At 39.1% G+C, this 14,125-nt stretch overlaps 1 protein-coding gene across 12 annotated transcripts in view; it reads left to right on the forward strand.

Moving 5' to 3' along the window:
• Positions 1–14,125, forward strand: part of RCBTB1 (RCC1 and BTB domain containing protein 1) — a 110,352-nt gene that overhangs the window by 32,945 nt on the left and 63,282 nt on the right. For all 12 annotated transcript variants that reach the window (XM_060129587.1, XM_060129581.1, XM_060129584.1 and 9 more), the window contains 4 exons: positions 947–1,137; positions 4,749–4,875; positions 6,979–7,130; positions 8,132–8,262. In XM_060129587.1, coding sequence (XP_059985570.1) covers positions 947–1,137; positions 4,749–4,875; positions 6,979–7,130; positions 8,132–8,262 — 601 coding nt within the window. The remainder of the gene's footprint in view (positions 1–946; positions 1,138–4,748; positions 4,876–6,978; positions 7,131–8,131; positions 8,263–14,125) is intronic.

Genomic DNA, 14,125 nt, shown 5'->3' on the forward strand with positions numbered 1-14,125 from the left:
GGCTTTGTAGCTCTTCTGTTTATTAACATTCTCATTTTGAACAAAGGAGTGTCGTACCAGTCAGAATGAGCGTGAAGTTGACGTGATCCTTACACAGCTTTCTCAGATAACCACCTGAGATTGGTAGGCAGGCATTAATGCATCTGGGTATAATCCCTGCAGCTTCTTGTTGCCTGTTTAGTAGGGAAGAAAAGTAAGGTCTGTCACCATGTTGAAATTTAAAGCGTAGTATAAACTCTTCTTTTTGAGCCAACTAAAACAACTTTTAAACAAATAAAATCTGCCCTTGAAAGGGCATTATCTGTTTAAATATTGATTTGATTTAATGCGTGTTACTAGAATAGATGCTTAATGTTTGTTCAGCCATATTGTAAGGTCTTACCCACTCAGTGTTAGAATGTTGACTTCTGATTCTGGGACCCTGCCTAAGAAGCATACGGAGAATGTAGTAAGTTTGGCTTGATGTCCATTTGGATTGGGACATCCAGAGTCCATGACCCCCGGACCAGTGCCTATCAGCCTACTGAGTGTTCTGAGCACTGGTAGGGGGTGAGAGATAAAGTTGTATTTGTAAGGAAATGGTATATTGAATACAGTATTTTTTGCTACTGTCTAAGCCTCCAGAACTGTCAGGACATTTTTTTCCAGTGTCCACTTCCCTCATTTACTTTGGTTTCTATTCCCTTTATCCAGGTTTTCTTCAACAGTATGCATTATTTATCCTAACTCAGAATGAGGTTAGCGTGAGAAGTGGGGCAGCCAGGAAGGGAGACACACAGTACTCTTGCTCTAGTCTTTTGCTTTTGTCAGTATGACGTGCTAGCTAAAGTCCCTGGATCTTGGGCTTTTTGAGGTGTTCTGAGCATGAACTTTTTATTTACCTTGTGTGGCACGCTTAGGCTTCTGTGAAAAAGAAGTGACGTGCATTTTTCTGAAAACTTCCCAGGGTAATAGAGATTGCGGCCTGCCACTCTGCCCACACGTCTGCAGCCAAGACGCAGGGAGGGCACGTGTACATGTGGGGCCAGTGCCGGGGCCAGTCGGTGACCCTGCCTCACCTCACCCACTTCTCCTCCACCGACGACGTGTTCGCCTGCTTCGCCACGCCCGCCGTCACCTGGCGCCTCCTGTCTATAGGTAAGGAAACTCAGGGCTGCTCCCCCCAGCGAGGGGTGTCATCAGCTGACGGGTGTTCCTGCACATTTGCTGGCTGTGGGCTTTTTTTTAGGTTCAAGATGTTTTATCCTCCTTTAGCTTTAATACCTTTCCCCAAATTAGATTTGCATAATACAATTTATTAAAACGTTATGGAATATTATATGGATTTATTATTTTCTCCCCTTCAGTGTTTTCAGTTTAATTGAAGTGAAATTCACGTACATAAAATGAGCCATTTTTAAAGTGTACGATTCAGAGGCATTTAGTACCTTCACCATGTTGTGCAACTGTCATTTATATCAAGTTCTAAAACACTTTCCTCACCCTAAAAGAACACCCATTCCTTCTTTCCCCCAACCACTGGCAACTACCAGTTTGCTTTTTGTTTCTATGGATTTACCTGTTCTGGGTGTTTCATGTAAGTGGAATCATACAATGTACAACCTTTTATGTCTGGCTTTTACTCAATGCTTTTGAGACCCATCCAGGTTGTAGGTACGTATCAGTACTTCTTTTCTTTTTATGGCTGAGTGGTATTCTGTTGTATACGTAGACCACATTTTGTTTATCCATTTATTTGTTGATGGACATTTGGATGGTTTCCACATTTTGACTGTTGTGAATAGTGCTGTTATGAACGTTCATGTACAAATTATTTGTTTGAGGAACCTGTTCTTAAGTGCTTTTGTTATATTAAATTTATTACATAATCTCATATAACATGAACCAAAAATGAACTTAAAAAAAAAAATGAAAAACTTGTGGTTTTGTTAACTTTGTGGAGTTGTTAATTCCAATTTCTTTCCCTATTTTTCTCTCAATGAATCTCAAATACTTTTTTGGGGAGGAGGGGATCAAAACAGAGGTATTATAAAGGATAGTGGGGGACTTCCCCTGGTTGTCCAGTGGTTAAGACTCTGAGCTTCCACTGCAGGGGACCCAGGTTTGATTGATTTTTGGTCAGGGAACTAAGATCCCACGTGCCGCACGGCCCGGCCTTAAAAAAAAAAAAAAAAAGGATAGTGGATTCAGGTTGATGTTTGGTTATATAATCTGTCCCTTTTCTGAATATTGTCTTCTTCAGGGGTCCATTGTTGATTGAAAATGTTAAAATGTAATCAAGCTGAGTAGCCATTAACATGATGATTTTAATCTCTTTTTCTTTTATTTCTTGTTTATTTCTACCTTTTTGCTAATGTATTTCTTCTAAATCATTCTTTTGTTTGTGATGCAGAGGAAATAAGTGTCATGATACCCTGTGCTTGAAAATTAATATAGCTGTTGACAACATGGGGTTTGGGTTGCTCATCAATTGATATTGAAGGTCTTGTAATAACATGTCATGCTCAGGTGTGTCAGGTAGCTGGAGCTGTCCTGTCATCAGGTGACCAGTCTATATGGTCATGGGGGCAAGAGTATGTTTAGGAAAAGTGAAACTGCTGCTCAACTTAAAGTGAAACAAATGGAACTTTTTCAGGTTCTTTATAATACAGTATTTTTTTTTGCAGTGAATATTGTGATCAAAGAAAATTTAGTTCATGGAATGGGACTCTTTGGCCGTAATCACACCTATGTATAGACCCTGTACACATCTCAGAGTCCCATATACTGCTTAACCTGGACCTGTTTATCAAAGGCTTTCCTTATCCCTGGTGGCGCAGTGGTTGGGAGTCCGCCTGCCAATGCAGGGGACACGGGTTCATGCCCCGGTCCGGGAAGATCCCACATGCCGCAGAGCGGCTGTGCCCGTGAGCCATGGCCGCTGAGCCTACGCGTCCGGAGCCTGTGCTCCGCAACGGGAGAGGCCACAACAGTGAGAGGCCCGCGTACCGCAAAAAAAAAAAAAAAAAAAAGGCTTCCCTCAGGTTCTTGCATTTTAAAATCCTAATCCTGAAAAGACATTCCTTTCAGACCAAACATCCTAATACTTTCTGTTATTAAGTTTGGAAAAAGTATGGTCCCTGAATATATCTCCCAGGTGACTTCTTTCTCTTGCACCCGCCAAAAGTCAGAAGTGTTTGTTTCCTCTCAGTTTCTGATCTCAGCTGTGTGTCGGGAAGAAAGTCAGAGGATGAATTCACACCTATGAAGAACATTTCTTCTCTGAAGGGAGGTACTATACTTGTTGCCAGAAACCAAGATGGTCCAACTCTTAGGACTAGATGCAGGAGTTAGGCACTGATAAGAAGCTGTTTTTTCTGTGGGGAGGTTGGTAGCAATCTAGACTCTTGGACTCTGCCCATCTTAGTTATTTCCTTTCTTTTCATTCACTGGGGATTCAGGTTACAGGGTCAGGGAAAGCCTGGTTTTTGAGAGCTTGTCCACCTCTCCTCCACAGCCAGGAGAGCTCTGCCTTATCAGGGAAGGGGTGGATGTACGTTAAGGGAATAGGGCTTAGGCAAATGGTATTTCCTTGGGAGATTCTGATAAGCTCGTGGAAAGCTCCTTTGTTAAGCTTCAGCCTAGTTTTTAGCAGTTGTCCCTCCTCTAAGACGTGCCCTGGTAACAGCAGCTGCTGGGAATCACCTTCTCACCTCGGGGGGCGTGGAAATCTGTCTCCTACATCGATGGTACCTTCATTCCGTGCCAGCGGTGGGTCTCTGGACTTTAAAAATTTCCCCGTTAGCCTTCTTCTACTTCTTTCCCTTTGTTCACACATGGAAAGCACAGGAAAGTGTTGCATGAGTTTGTACAAGTGCCTTTACTTTTCTTCATGTAGCACAATTCTACTTAAATATAAGAATTCCATGTACTTACACCTTCCTGTCAGGCAGTGTGATCATGGTTTTGTAAAGCTGTTCTTTCTAAGTATACATTCTTACTAAGTAAATTTGCTCTGCTTTTAGATAGTGTGTAGAGATTATTGCTTGTACTGCATTAAGTTTAGCGTTAAGAAGGACGTTTAGATTCCAGATATCGAGGGAAAAGGGTCACCCTGTGAAAGAACACACTCTTAGCCTAAGTGGTGAGTTTATTTCTTAGGACTCCTTGAGTCAAATTTCTTAGGACTCCTTGAGTCAAACTTACCAGCTCCTTGAAGCAGAGCAAAGGTGTCCTTAGAGTTTCTGTCAAAGAAAATTGATAAATTCTTAGCCTTAGAAGAGCACCACTCAGTTTTTGAGAGAAGTAGTTACCTAATCATGATGATCTATAACTTTCTCTTTTTTTAAAAAAAAATAGACGTTTTTAATGTCTAACTTAGCATGTCAGACTGGTATTTGGCCTTTCCAAATATGTATTTTTTTCTGAAGTTTATACACTTAGGACACTTAGGTAACAGCAGCTGCTGAAAATCACCTTCTCATCTCAGGGGACGACAGAAACTGTCTCCTGCATCTATAGTACCTTCATTCAGTGCCAATGAGGATCCCTGAGATTTTGTTTCCCCATTAGCCTGTGAAATTTAATTTAATTTCTGTGACATTGATTTTAATTTAATACTGTGAAATTGATTTGTTGAGTAAGGTCTGAACTCTTCTGAAAAAAATCTAAAGGAATTATCCATCATGCTAATCATTATCTTTCTGAAGTCTTTCAAAGCTTGAACATGTTTCCTGAGCTTCCTGTATTAATGTGCTCGTTTCCTTCAGAGCATGAAGACTTTTTAACAGTTGCAGAGTCACTGAAGAAAGAATTTGACAGTCCGGAAACTGCCGATCTGAAGTTTCGAATTGATGGGAAATATATCCATGTCCATAAAGCTGTTTTGAAAATCAGGTATTTTCGCATGAGTTTAAAGTCATCAATAACCTTACTTTCTTCTACAATCTCCATTTCTTTGTTATTCCACAAAATGGGGACTAATAAGAAATAATCTTGGTAGTAGAAAGAAATGGCACAACTCAATCCATTTATTATGAAGAGTTTTGCGTGTTATGTGTGTGTGTGTGTGCCTTTTAGAAAAAGTGTAATGTAGTATTTTTCTGTATTGTTTTTCAAATGAAGGAGATTGTGAATACTTATTTTGATCAAAAATTTGTATATAAGGTTTAAGAAAATATAAAAGATTATCAGTGAAAAGCCTATATATCTTTTTTTACTCTTAATTAAAGATTCGTTTTCCATAAGCAGAAAACTCTTAGGAATACTGGACTTCCTAGCCCTGAGAGACATCTAATTCCCAACTAAAGAAATGTTTTTAAATATAGTAAATGGCAGGAGTTCTTTGTATAAACGTGAGGGAACTTTGTATTTATTAGTACCTGGACCATTGCTCACTGAGGCTACCATTACAGAGAAAGAGGCACATAAAATCAGACCATCGAGAGTTAAACTAGCCACTTACAAGTCTTTTTTGAAAATGTAGTTAAATATTTATTTACAAAATAACAAGTTTTAAGGAACCGAAAAGCTATGTCATTCATTACTTTAAGGGAGTAAGTATCTGCACCAAAGTATTAACTGAAAAGGTGAACGGGAAATGTTTCTATCTGTGAACCTGTGGCCATCCAGTCTGTTCCTTTCCTGTATAGTTTTCTGACCGATTTCAACTATTAGTTCTTGCTTAGACAACTGCATCTTTTTACTTCCCAGATGAGGTAAGTTCCTTTGTAAGTGGAACCATTCTTTTAGTATTCTGAGTGGATATTGAAAGTATTTTTGCGTTTATAGTGTAACTCATTTTAAAAGGATTTGAAAAGGTGATTTTTAAAAAATTATAAAGTATGTTATACTTGAAGAAAATTGAATATTCAGGAATCAGTTCCTCATAGGGACTTCCCTAGTGACGCAGTAGTTAAGAATCCGCCTGCTAATGCAGGGGACACGGGTTCGATACCTGGTCTGGGAAGATCCCACATGCTGCGGAGCAACTAAGCCCATGCGCTACAACTACTGAGCCTGTGCTCTAGAGCTTGTGAGCCACAGCTGCTGAGCCCGTGCTCTGAAACGAGAAGCCACCACAATGAGAAGCCAGCGCACCTCAACGAAGAGTAGCCCCCGCTCACTGCAACTAGACAAAGCCCACCTGCAGCAATGAAGACCCAGTGCAGCCAAAATTATAAATAAACAAATAGAAAGAAATCAGTTCCTCATATAGGTGGATTTGTGTATGAAATACAGTACAAAAAGATCTATTTAGGTTTTCTTGAAATATGTGACTATTCTAGTGAATGTGTTTTATAAATAAATTGGTAACCGGCTTGGGAGGAGAGGGAGGGGAGCAGGTCAAGCAAAGGAACAAAATAGGGGTGGTGGCTGTTTTGAAGATGAGTCAGAAAAGAAGGAAAATTGTCATGTAAGGTAATGGAAAAAAAATCCTCTTAAGTGTAATTCAGTTAACATTTAAAACAGTTTTAAGAATATGCTGATTACATGACACACAAAAAATGAATCATTTGAATGACATGAACATATATCAAAAGTTTGAACACTCATTTCTGAATTTCTTTTAATTTCATTGTTTAAAATGCCCTTCTCTACAACATTTTTTAAAAACAGCAAGCAAGCAGAAAGACTTGATCTGACTGGGGTCTATCAGATGCAAACAGTGGTACTGTTGAAGTGGTAGGTACTTCCAGGCTCCATGTATAATTCTTACTATTTAATAGGCAGTATAGAAAATGAAAGTGAGTGGACGTAAAAGGTGAATGTAAAAGCCCTTGCCTGCGGAATATGTTTGGGTTCTTGTACATGGAATGAATGTTTCGGGTTGGCCAAAAAGTTCATTTGGGTTTTTCTGTAACATCTTACGGAAAAACCCGAACAAACTTTTTGGCCAACGCAATACTACTCAAATATTAGTAGTTAAGCATACTTGTAATATTTGTTTATCCCTGATTTCATCAACTTAATTAGGTAACTTTTGCTGTTCCGTTTTAGGTGTGAGCACTTTCGATCCATGTTCCAGTCTTACTGGAATGAGGACATGAAGGAGGTGATAGAAATAGACCAGTTTTCCTACCCAGTGTACCGTGCCTTTCTCCAGTACCTCTACACAGATACAGTGGATCTGCCGCCTGAAGATGCCATAGGTACCAGCCACATTGGGACTGGCCAGGGCACAGGGTCAAAAATATAACTCCCTGTATTCTTACAGTATTGAAATGTAAAAAGTTTCAGGTTTATTGGTGTTTACATGGTTTTTAAGAAAGATTTGAAGTAAATGCCTTTAAAAAATAGTACTGTATTTGGGAGAGGGATGGACTCAGAGTTTGGGATTAGTAGATGCAAACTATTATATATAGGATGGATAAACAACAAGGTCCTACTGTATAGCACAGGGAGCTATATTCAATATCCTGGGATAAACCATAATGGAAAAGAATATAAAAAAGAATGTAGGGCTTCCCTGGTGGCGCAGTGGTTGGGAGTCCGCCTGCCGATGCGGGGGGCGCGGGTTCGTGCCCCGGTCCGGGAAGATCCCACATGCTGCGGAGCGGCTGGGCCCGTGAGCCATGGCCGCTGAGCCTGCGCGTCCGGAGCCTGTGCTCCGCAGCGGGAGAGGCCACAGCAGTGAGAGGCCCGCGTACCGCAAAAAAAAAAAAAAAAAAAAAAATGTATACCTGTGTATAACTGAGTCACTTTGCCGTACAGCAGAAATTAACACAACATTGTAAATCAACTGTACTTCAATAAAAATTGTTTTAAAGATAGTATTGTATCGATATGGTTAATAATTATGGACACTATACGACTGTGGTCTTATTTTACTTTTTTAATACTGAAGTATAAGTTGCAAATGGATTTAGCGTATCATTTTGGAAACAAAATGAGGGGGGAAATTCAATTTTTTCCCCTTCCTTTGTACTACAGAAGAAATTGTATAAAGTGAGTATAGGAGAGGTATGTTTGGGAGGTGGGGAAGGGATGGACTGAAAAAGAGAATTTATTTAATAAAATTCAGAGTGTTATTCCCTAAGAAGCTTCTGCTGATTTATCTACATAACTCTTCACCAAAGTGAAATATATATATATTTATAAATGATTGGAAATTATTGTAACCTCAGTTAAGCTTTCCACATTTTACTTTCAGGTCTTTTGGATTTGGCGACATCGTACTGTGAAAACAGACTGAAGAAACTTTGTCAGCACATTATCAAGCGAGGAATCACTGTGGAGAATGCCTTTTCATTGTTCTCTGCCGCGGTCAGATATGATGCAGAGGTAACATAAAATAATAAGCAGAAACACAAACCGCCCTTAACACCCCGTGAGCACGTTTCTCCTTTCTTGTGTGAGACAAGAAGCGTGATGAGTAACTTCACTTCTGTGTAGGGAATCATTGAACTGACTGACCCCTAAAAAATGATATCTGGCTTGCTTTATCCTCTGTTCATAGTTTCAAACACGGTTGTTTCTCTACTTATATTTTTACCTAAGCTAGGAAGCTAACTGAAGTCCCAGCAGGTATACTGCAGGTTGGAATATAAAGTGCCATACCTAGTGGGACTAACAAACAGCATATTTTAGTTTCAAGTGTTTCTCCAGGTAAGCTTAATATATTTTTCTCAAGATCCACTTTGCTGTCTCCCCAGCTCTCCCCTGTCGTAAACCAAGGCTGCCCTGTGATTTATAGCTAGCTGTGTGTGCTCTGAAAATTCTGTCATCGTCTAATTATCACTCACAGTTATTCATGGGTGAAGAGCTTGCTCTGGACTCCTTTTTGTTTGTTTGCTTTTTATATTGGATTGATTGATGGATCTCTAGAGAGTCTCTGAATGAATGAGCTTTTGGGAGTCTTGTGTTTCGGACATTTATGTACATTTTCTTTAAGTTAAGAGCCACGATATCATCAGATTGTAAGCTCACTCTGAGCAGGAACTGTATCTTATTCATCTGTGTGCCTTGTGCCTGGCACATGATAAATGTTTGTTGAACTGAATGAAGATTGTACCACGTGAAGGATACATGAAGGATAATTAGTGAACTCAAGGCTGGTATGGTTGGTTTTACATATTCATGAAGAATAAAAGTCAAAGAGCAAGAGTTTTGGAGTTACAGATGTCTAGCTAAGGTGTGCACCCTAAATGGAACAATTAGTCTTTCTTATAGGTATTTTGTCATCATATGATGAGGCAGATTACCTGGTATCAGGGAATTTACCAGACACCTGCAAAGATCTGCAGCTGTGACTTTGGAGATGTGGTGGATAGACTTCATCTTTGTCACATTTGGGGATCGAAATGGACCATTATGTCTTGCATTTTCAGAATGTACCCTATCTTTATTTCAGATTATGTTATGATTATAAATATTTGGTAAGGTCAGATATAGCTGATTTTCTCTGTGACCTTTTCAACAGATGGAATGATGATCAAAGTCAATCATTTCTAATGGGAAATGGAAATATAGTTTTTTTGCTACCCTTTCTTTGTCATCGTGAACATCTTTATTAGAAATGCTGTTTCTTTAGATTTTATTTCTGCCCAATGATGTAATTTTAAATTGGTCCATGGCTTTTCTGTCCATTTGGTGATTGACTTTAGAATCCTCTGTGTCTCACCATACTCCTCCTCAGTGCTGATGAGTTCCATATTCTTGAGATTAGCATCTTGCTGAACAAAACCAGTCAGAACCACATGGGCAGAGGCAGATATCTCGGCTTGAGTTGCTGGAAATTTCTTCTGCACTTTCAGCTTTTCTACCCCAGAACGTTTATAGAAAATGCCTTATTCCACTTCTACCCAGGCCGGTTGATCATCTCCTTCAGTAGTTTTCACTTTTCTGATATCAAGTATAGATACATTAAAAGCTGTCCCTTGTTTGAGACCACAAACACATGTGCTTCCACAGAGTCTGTCACAGTGCGGGCATATAGTTGGCACTCAGAAATGTATGTTGAGTTAAATGAACGAATGAATGTCTAATATTTGAAACACCTTACCATGAAGTTCTGCTTTTTAAAAAAAATGTAAAAACAAACAAACCACAACTCACAACCCCACAAATATTATACATTCACTGTAGAAAAATTAGAAAATAGAAGGCAAAAAGCCTTCTTTCTAGGTTGTTTGGTTTTGATTGTGTTGGGAGTTATGTAATCGACTAATGCAGCTTTACGTTTTATTTCCTTAATACTGTAGAATGTAGAAAGTAAATAAATGAAGTCTCTAGAATATAAAAATAAAACCCACTTACTATATCTATTAGTTGATGGGAAGCTGCTCCTAAGACAGATTGGAAATTAGCTGCAAAATCCGTTGTTTTCAGACATTGAACTTGGGGACCCTACTTGACTTTCCCTTCACTCTGTTGGTTGAAATGCTGGGAGGATGGAGACTACTACCTGCCTCTCATGTTTCTTCTCTTTGCTGTAAAAATTACTGTGGTTCCTCCATGCCTCCTTTTTTTTTTTTTTTTTTTTTTTTTTGTGGTACGCGGGCCTCTCACTGTTGTGGCCTCTCCCGTTGCGGAGCACAGCCTCTGGACGCGCAGGCTCAGCGGCCATGGCTCACGGGCCCAGCTGCTCTGCGGCATGTGGTAGTATCTTCCCAGACCGGGGCACAAACCTGCGTCCCCTGCATCGGCAGGCGGACTCTCAACCACTGCGCCACCAGGGAAGCCCCATGCCTCCTTTTAACAAGAGAATTTTGAAGCAAATGGACATACATAAAAAGAGCGAAAATGTATTGACTCAGTAGTTGTGGAGATTTTAAAAAGTAAGCTAATTGTTGTGGAACCCTTGCATTAATGAATGCATTGTCAAACTTTCTGCATGTCTTTATAAAGTAAAGAAGGACTTGGAGAAGGAGCACTTAAATATTCCTCTAGTACAAACCTGAATAAGTATCGACATCAAGGGAGAAAATGCATATAAAACATTGTCTCGTGATAGTTCTGATCCCATTATAAACTTTTTTTTTTTTTAATATTTTGAAATGCTTCTATTTACACTGTTTCTTTTCAGGAGATTTTTGTTTTCTGTGTCTATTTGAACATCAGAAGAAACAGTTGGGGATTTTTTTCTGTTTAACCAGAATAGAGAACTTTCCAGAAAATCCTACTTTCTGAGCAGCTATGTCTTAAAATTTTGCTTTTGGTGGGAGAAGCAATAAATATGAGCCAGGAATCTAATTCCAAAATTGATTTGGGATATGAGTATTGGAAAGCTTCGCACTAAAGCCAGATGGTCAGCATTTATTTCTTTTTTTCAGGGGGTTAAATTAAAAGTTTTTTGTGATCAGTAGACTGTAAAATACTTTTTGGGTAGTGAGAGAAGGCACCTTTAAAATTTTTTTCCAGTACAGTGAGACACTTACATACATTCTAAAAAACAAAATCAAAACCTACTTTGATGTGGAATATTTTGTACTTGATATGCAGTTGACCCTTGAACAATGCAGGGATTAATCGCGTATAACTTACAGTCAGCCCTCCATATCCCTCGTTCATCCGCATCTGCGGATTCAACCAAACTTAGATCCTGTAGGGCTGTAGTATGTACTATTGAAAAATATCCTGGGTAAGTGGACCCGCGCAATTCAAATCTGCGTTGTTCAAGGGTCAACTATACTATCAAGTGAATTAGAGACTATAGTGTTTGGGTTTTGTTATCTAATTATTTTAACAACACGTTTGGACAGTTAGGTGTGGTTCTCGGTATCTGCCGTCTGAAATGTGTCTCAAGGGTGGCCTGTAACACAGAGGTCTCACCCTGGCCAAGTGTCCCTCCACAGGAAGTCCTAGCACTCTCATGTATTTTAGATTTTAAGGCTGGATAAGAACTCCGTTGAAGGCTGCATTAGCATTTTTAAAATGTGGATATTAAGACCATCAGTTCTCTGTGTTTTGTTTCTAAAGAAAATCTGTGGAAAGGAAAAACAACTTATTTTCAGAGTGTGTATAGTTATTGGAATAATTTAATTTAAATGCTTAAAGATTTGGAGCAAATTTGTAAATTCAGAATAGCAATATTTTATTTTGATCTTCCTTATTAATTATAACAAATCTGATATCTGATTTGCCCCAGAACCACTTACAATAATTTCACCACAGAATGTCATAAACATGGACTTTGGTTTCTAAAACACCAAGAATACCATATTAGACTCCTTGATTTTACACCCTTCCCCACTTTCTTATTCCATGGCCTTGAGAAGACTCTTAGGAACTTTTTTCATCTACTGGTCAAGTGGTCCTTGTCATCCTTCTTAGAAATTTTTTTTTTTAAGCCCAGCAGTCCTGTTATAGTTGACTTATTAGTTGGGTAAGAGTTGCATTTTCTTCTAGGTAATTGAAGATCTGATCGTTTGCAGCGTGAGGTGAACAGATCATGTAGGTTTTTATAGTATTTAAGAATTATCAGAAGGGTGTTTATCTAATCCACACGTCAACATCAATAGCACACTGGCTCAGGTTGCGAAGTGAATGTGCTTGGCTGTGCCACTCTCTGGTTCAGGCAAATGAACGTGCAAATTCCAGTTTCTCTCTTCAAGTGTGTTCAATGCTTCCTTTTCCCAAGTTCTGCCTTATCCAACGTGTAATTAGTTATTTAAACAACCCAGATTTAGATTATTTTCAGTATTCTTGAAACTGTTAAACATTTGTTGAATACGGTTGACCCTTGATCCACACAGGTTTGAATTGCACAGATCCACTTACATGTGGGTATTTTTCAGTAGTAAACACTACAGTACTACATGATCCACGGTTGGTTGAACCTGCGATTGTGGAGGGCCAACTATTAATTGTACTTGGATTAACCCCTGTGGTTTTCAAGTATCTACTGTACTGAGAAATCTTTCCAAACTAATTGGAGGGGAAGGGAAGGCAGTTTGATAAAACTATTTTCATAGGTATATGAACTGATTTGTAATTAGAAGCACCATTTGTATACCTGTACCATATAAAAAAGTTCTTAAAAGTTTATACTCAAGGTAATCTATACAGTAGGTAAACTGAATAAACTCACTTTTTCATTATACTACCAAGGTCTTTAATTCCAAATAAACAGATACAGAAGTGGTAAGGTTTTGCAGTGTCAGAATTTAGTGTCCTCTCTTTCTCCTTTGAATTTGAAATTATATAATTAAAACTTAATATTTAAAGATCCTTATCTGATACAGTACATGGTTTGAAGAACTTTTTGTGCTGTGACTGGCTCCTTCTTCCTAAGTTATATGTAGATAAACTAGTTTTCTATTTTTGATAAACAAGATTAAAATAAGACTTTCATCTTTCCGTGGGGTATCATTTAGTCCCTAGAGCTATTTATTAACCATTGGGTTATGATACCAGGAGTAGTGCTTTTTCATTATTTAATAATAATGTGAGAGAGAAAATGTTTTCTATTGTTTAACATTTTAGTTTATTGTAATACACCCGAGCATTCAGCTGTCCATTCACCCCACTGGGAATCTCTTTTTAAAAAACATGGATTCACGTATTGTGCTAACATTTTAAATGCATTTCCAATTATCTGGAGAATAAAACTCTGACAGTAGCTGGCTGAGAGACATTAAATGTGGTTTATCTCTTACTGGTTATATGCCTGGAGGGGAGGGACGAGAGACTCTTAGAATAAGGAAGTGTTCGTTTGCAGGGGTCTGAAAGGGGTGTTTCTGTATGCGGATGCGGCCCTTCCCCACCCTGCCTAAAATTCTCATTTGGTGGTGGCTGGGAAACACGAAGCCAAGACCCTACAGTTTAACAGTTGTTGAGCTCCTAGTTTGACAGAACCCTGAGTACTGACCTTCAGTATTGTTGGCCACGTTACAGAAACTGAGCTGTTAGACTTCATCTTTGTGTACATTCCAGGTACCTAATTGATTTAGTAAATATGTTCCACTTTTTTTTTTTTAATTTATTTTATTTTTGGCTGTGTTGCGTCTTCGTTGCTGCGCACGGGCTTTCTCTAGTTGCAGTGAGCGGGGGCTACTCTTCATCGCAGTGCACGAGCTTCTCATTGCGGTGGTTTCTCCTGTTGTGGAGCACGGGCTCTAGGCACGCGGGCTTCAGTAGTTGTGGCTTGCGGGCTCTAGAGTGCAGGCTCAGTAGTTGTGGCACACGGGCTTAGTTGCTCCGCGGC

This window comes from Lagenorhynchus albirostris, chromosome 18 (assembly GCF_949774975.1).
Source record: "Lagenorhynchus albirostris chromosome 18, mLagAlb1.1, whole genome shotgun sequence".
NCBI lineage: Eukaryota > Metazoa > Chordata > Mammalia > Artiodactyla > Delphinidae > Lagenorhynchus > Lagenorhynchus albirostris.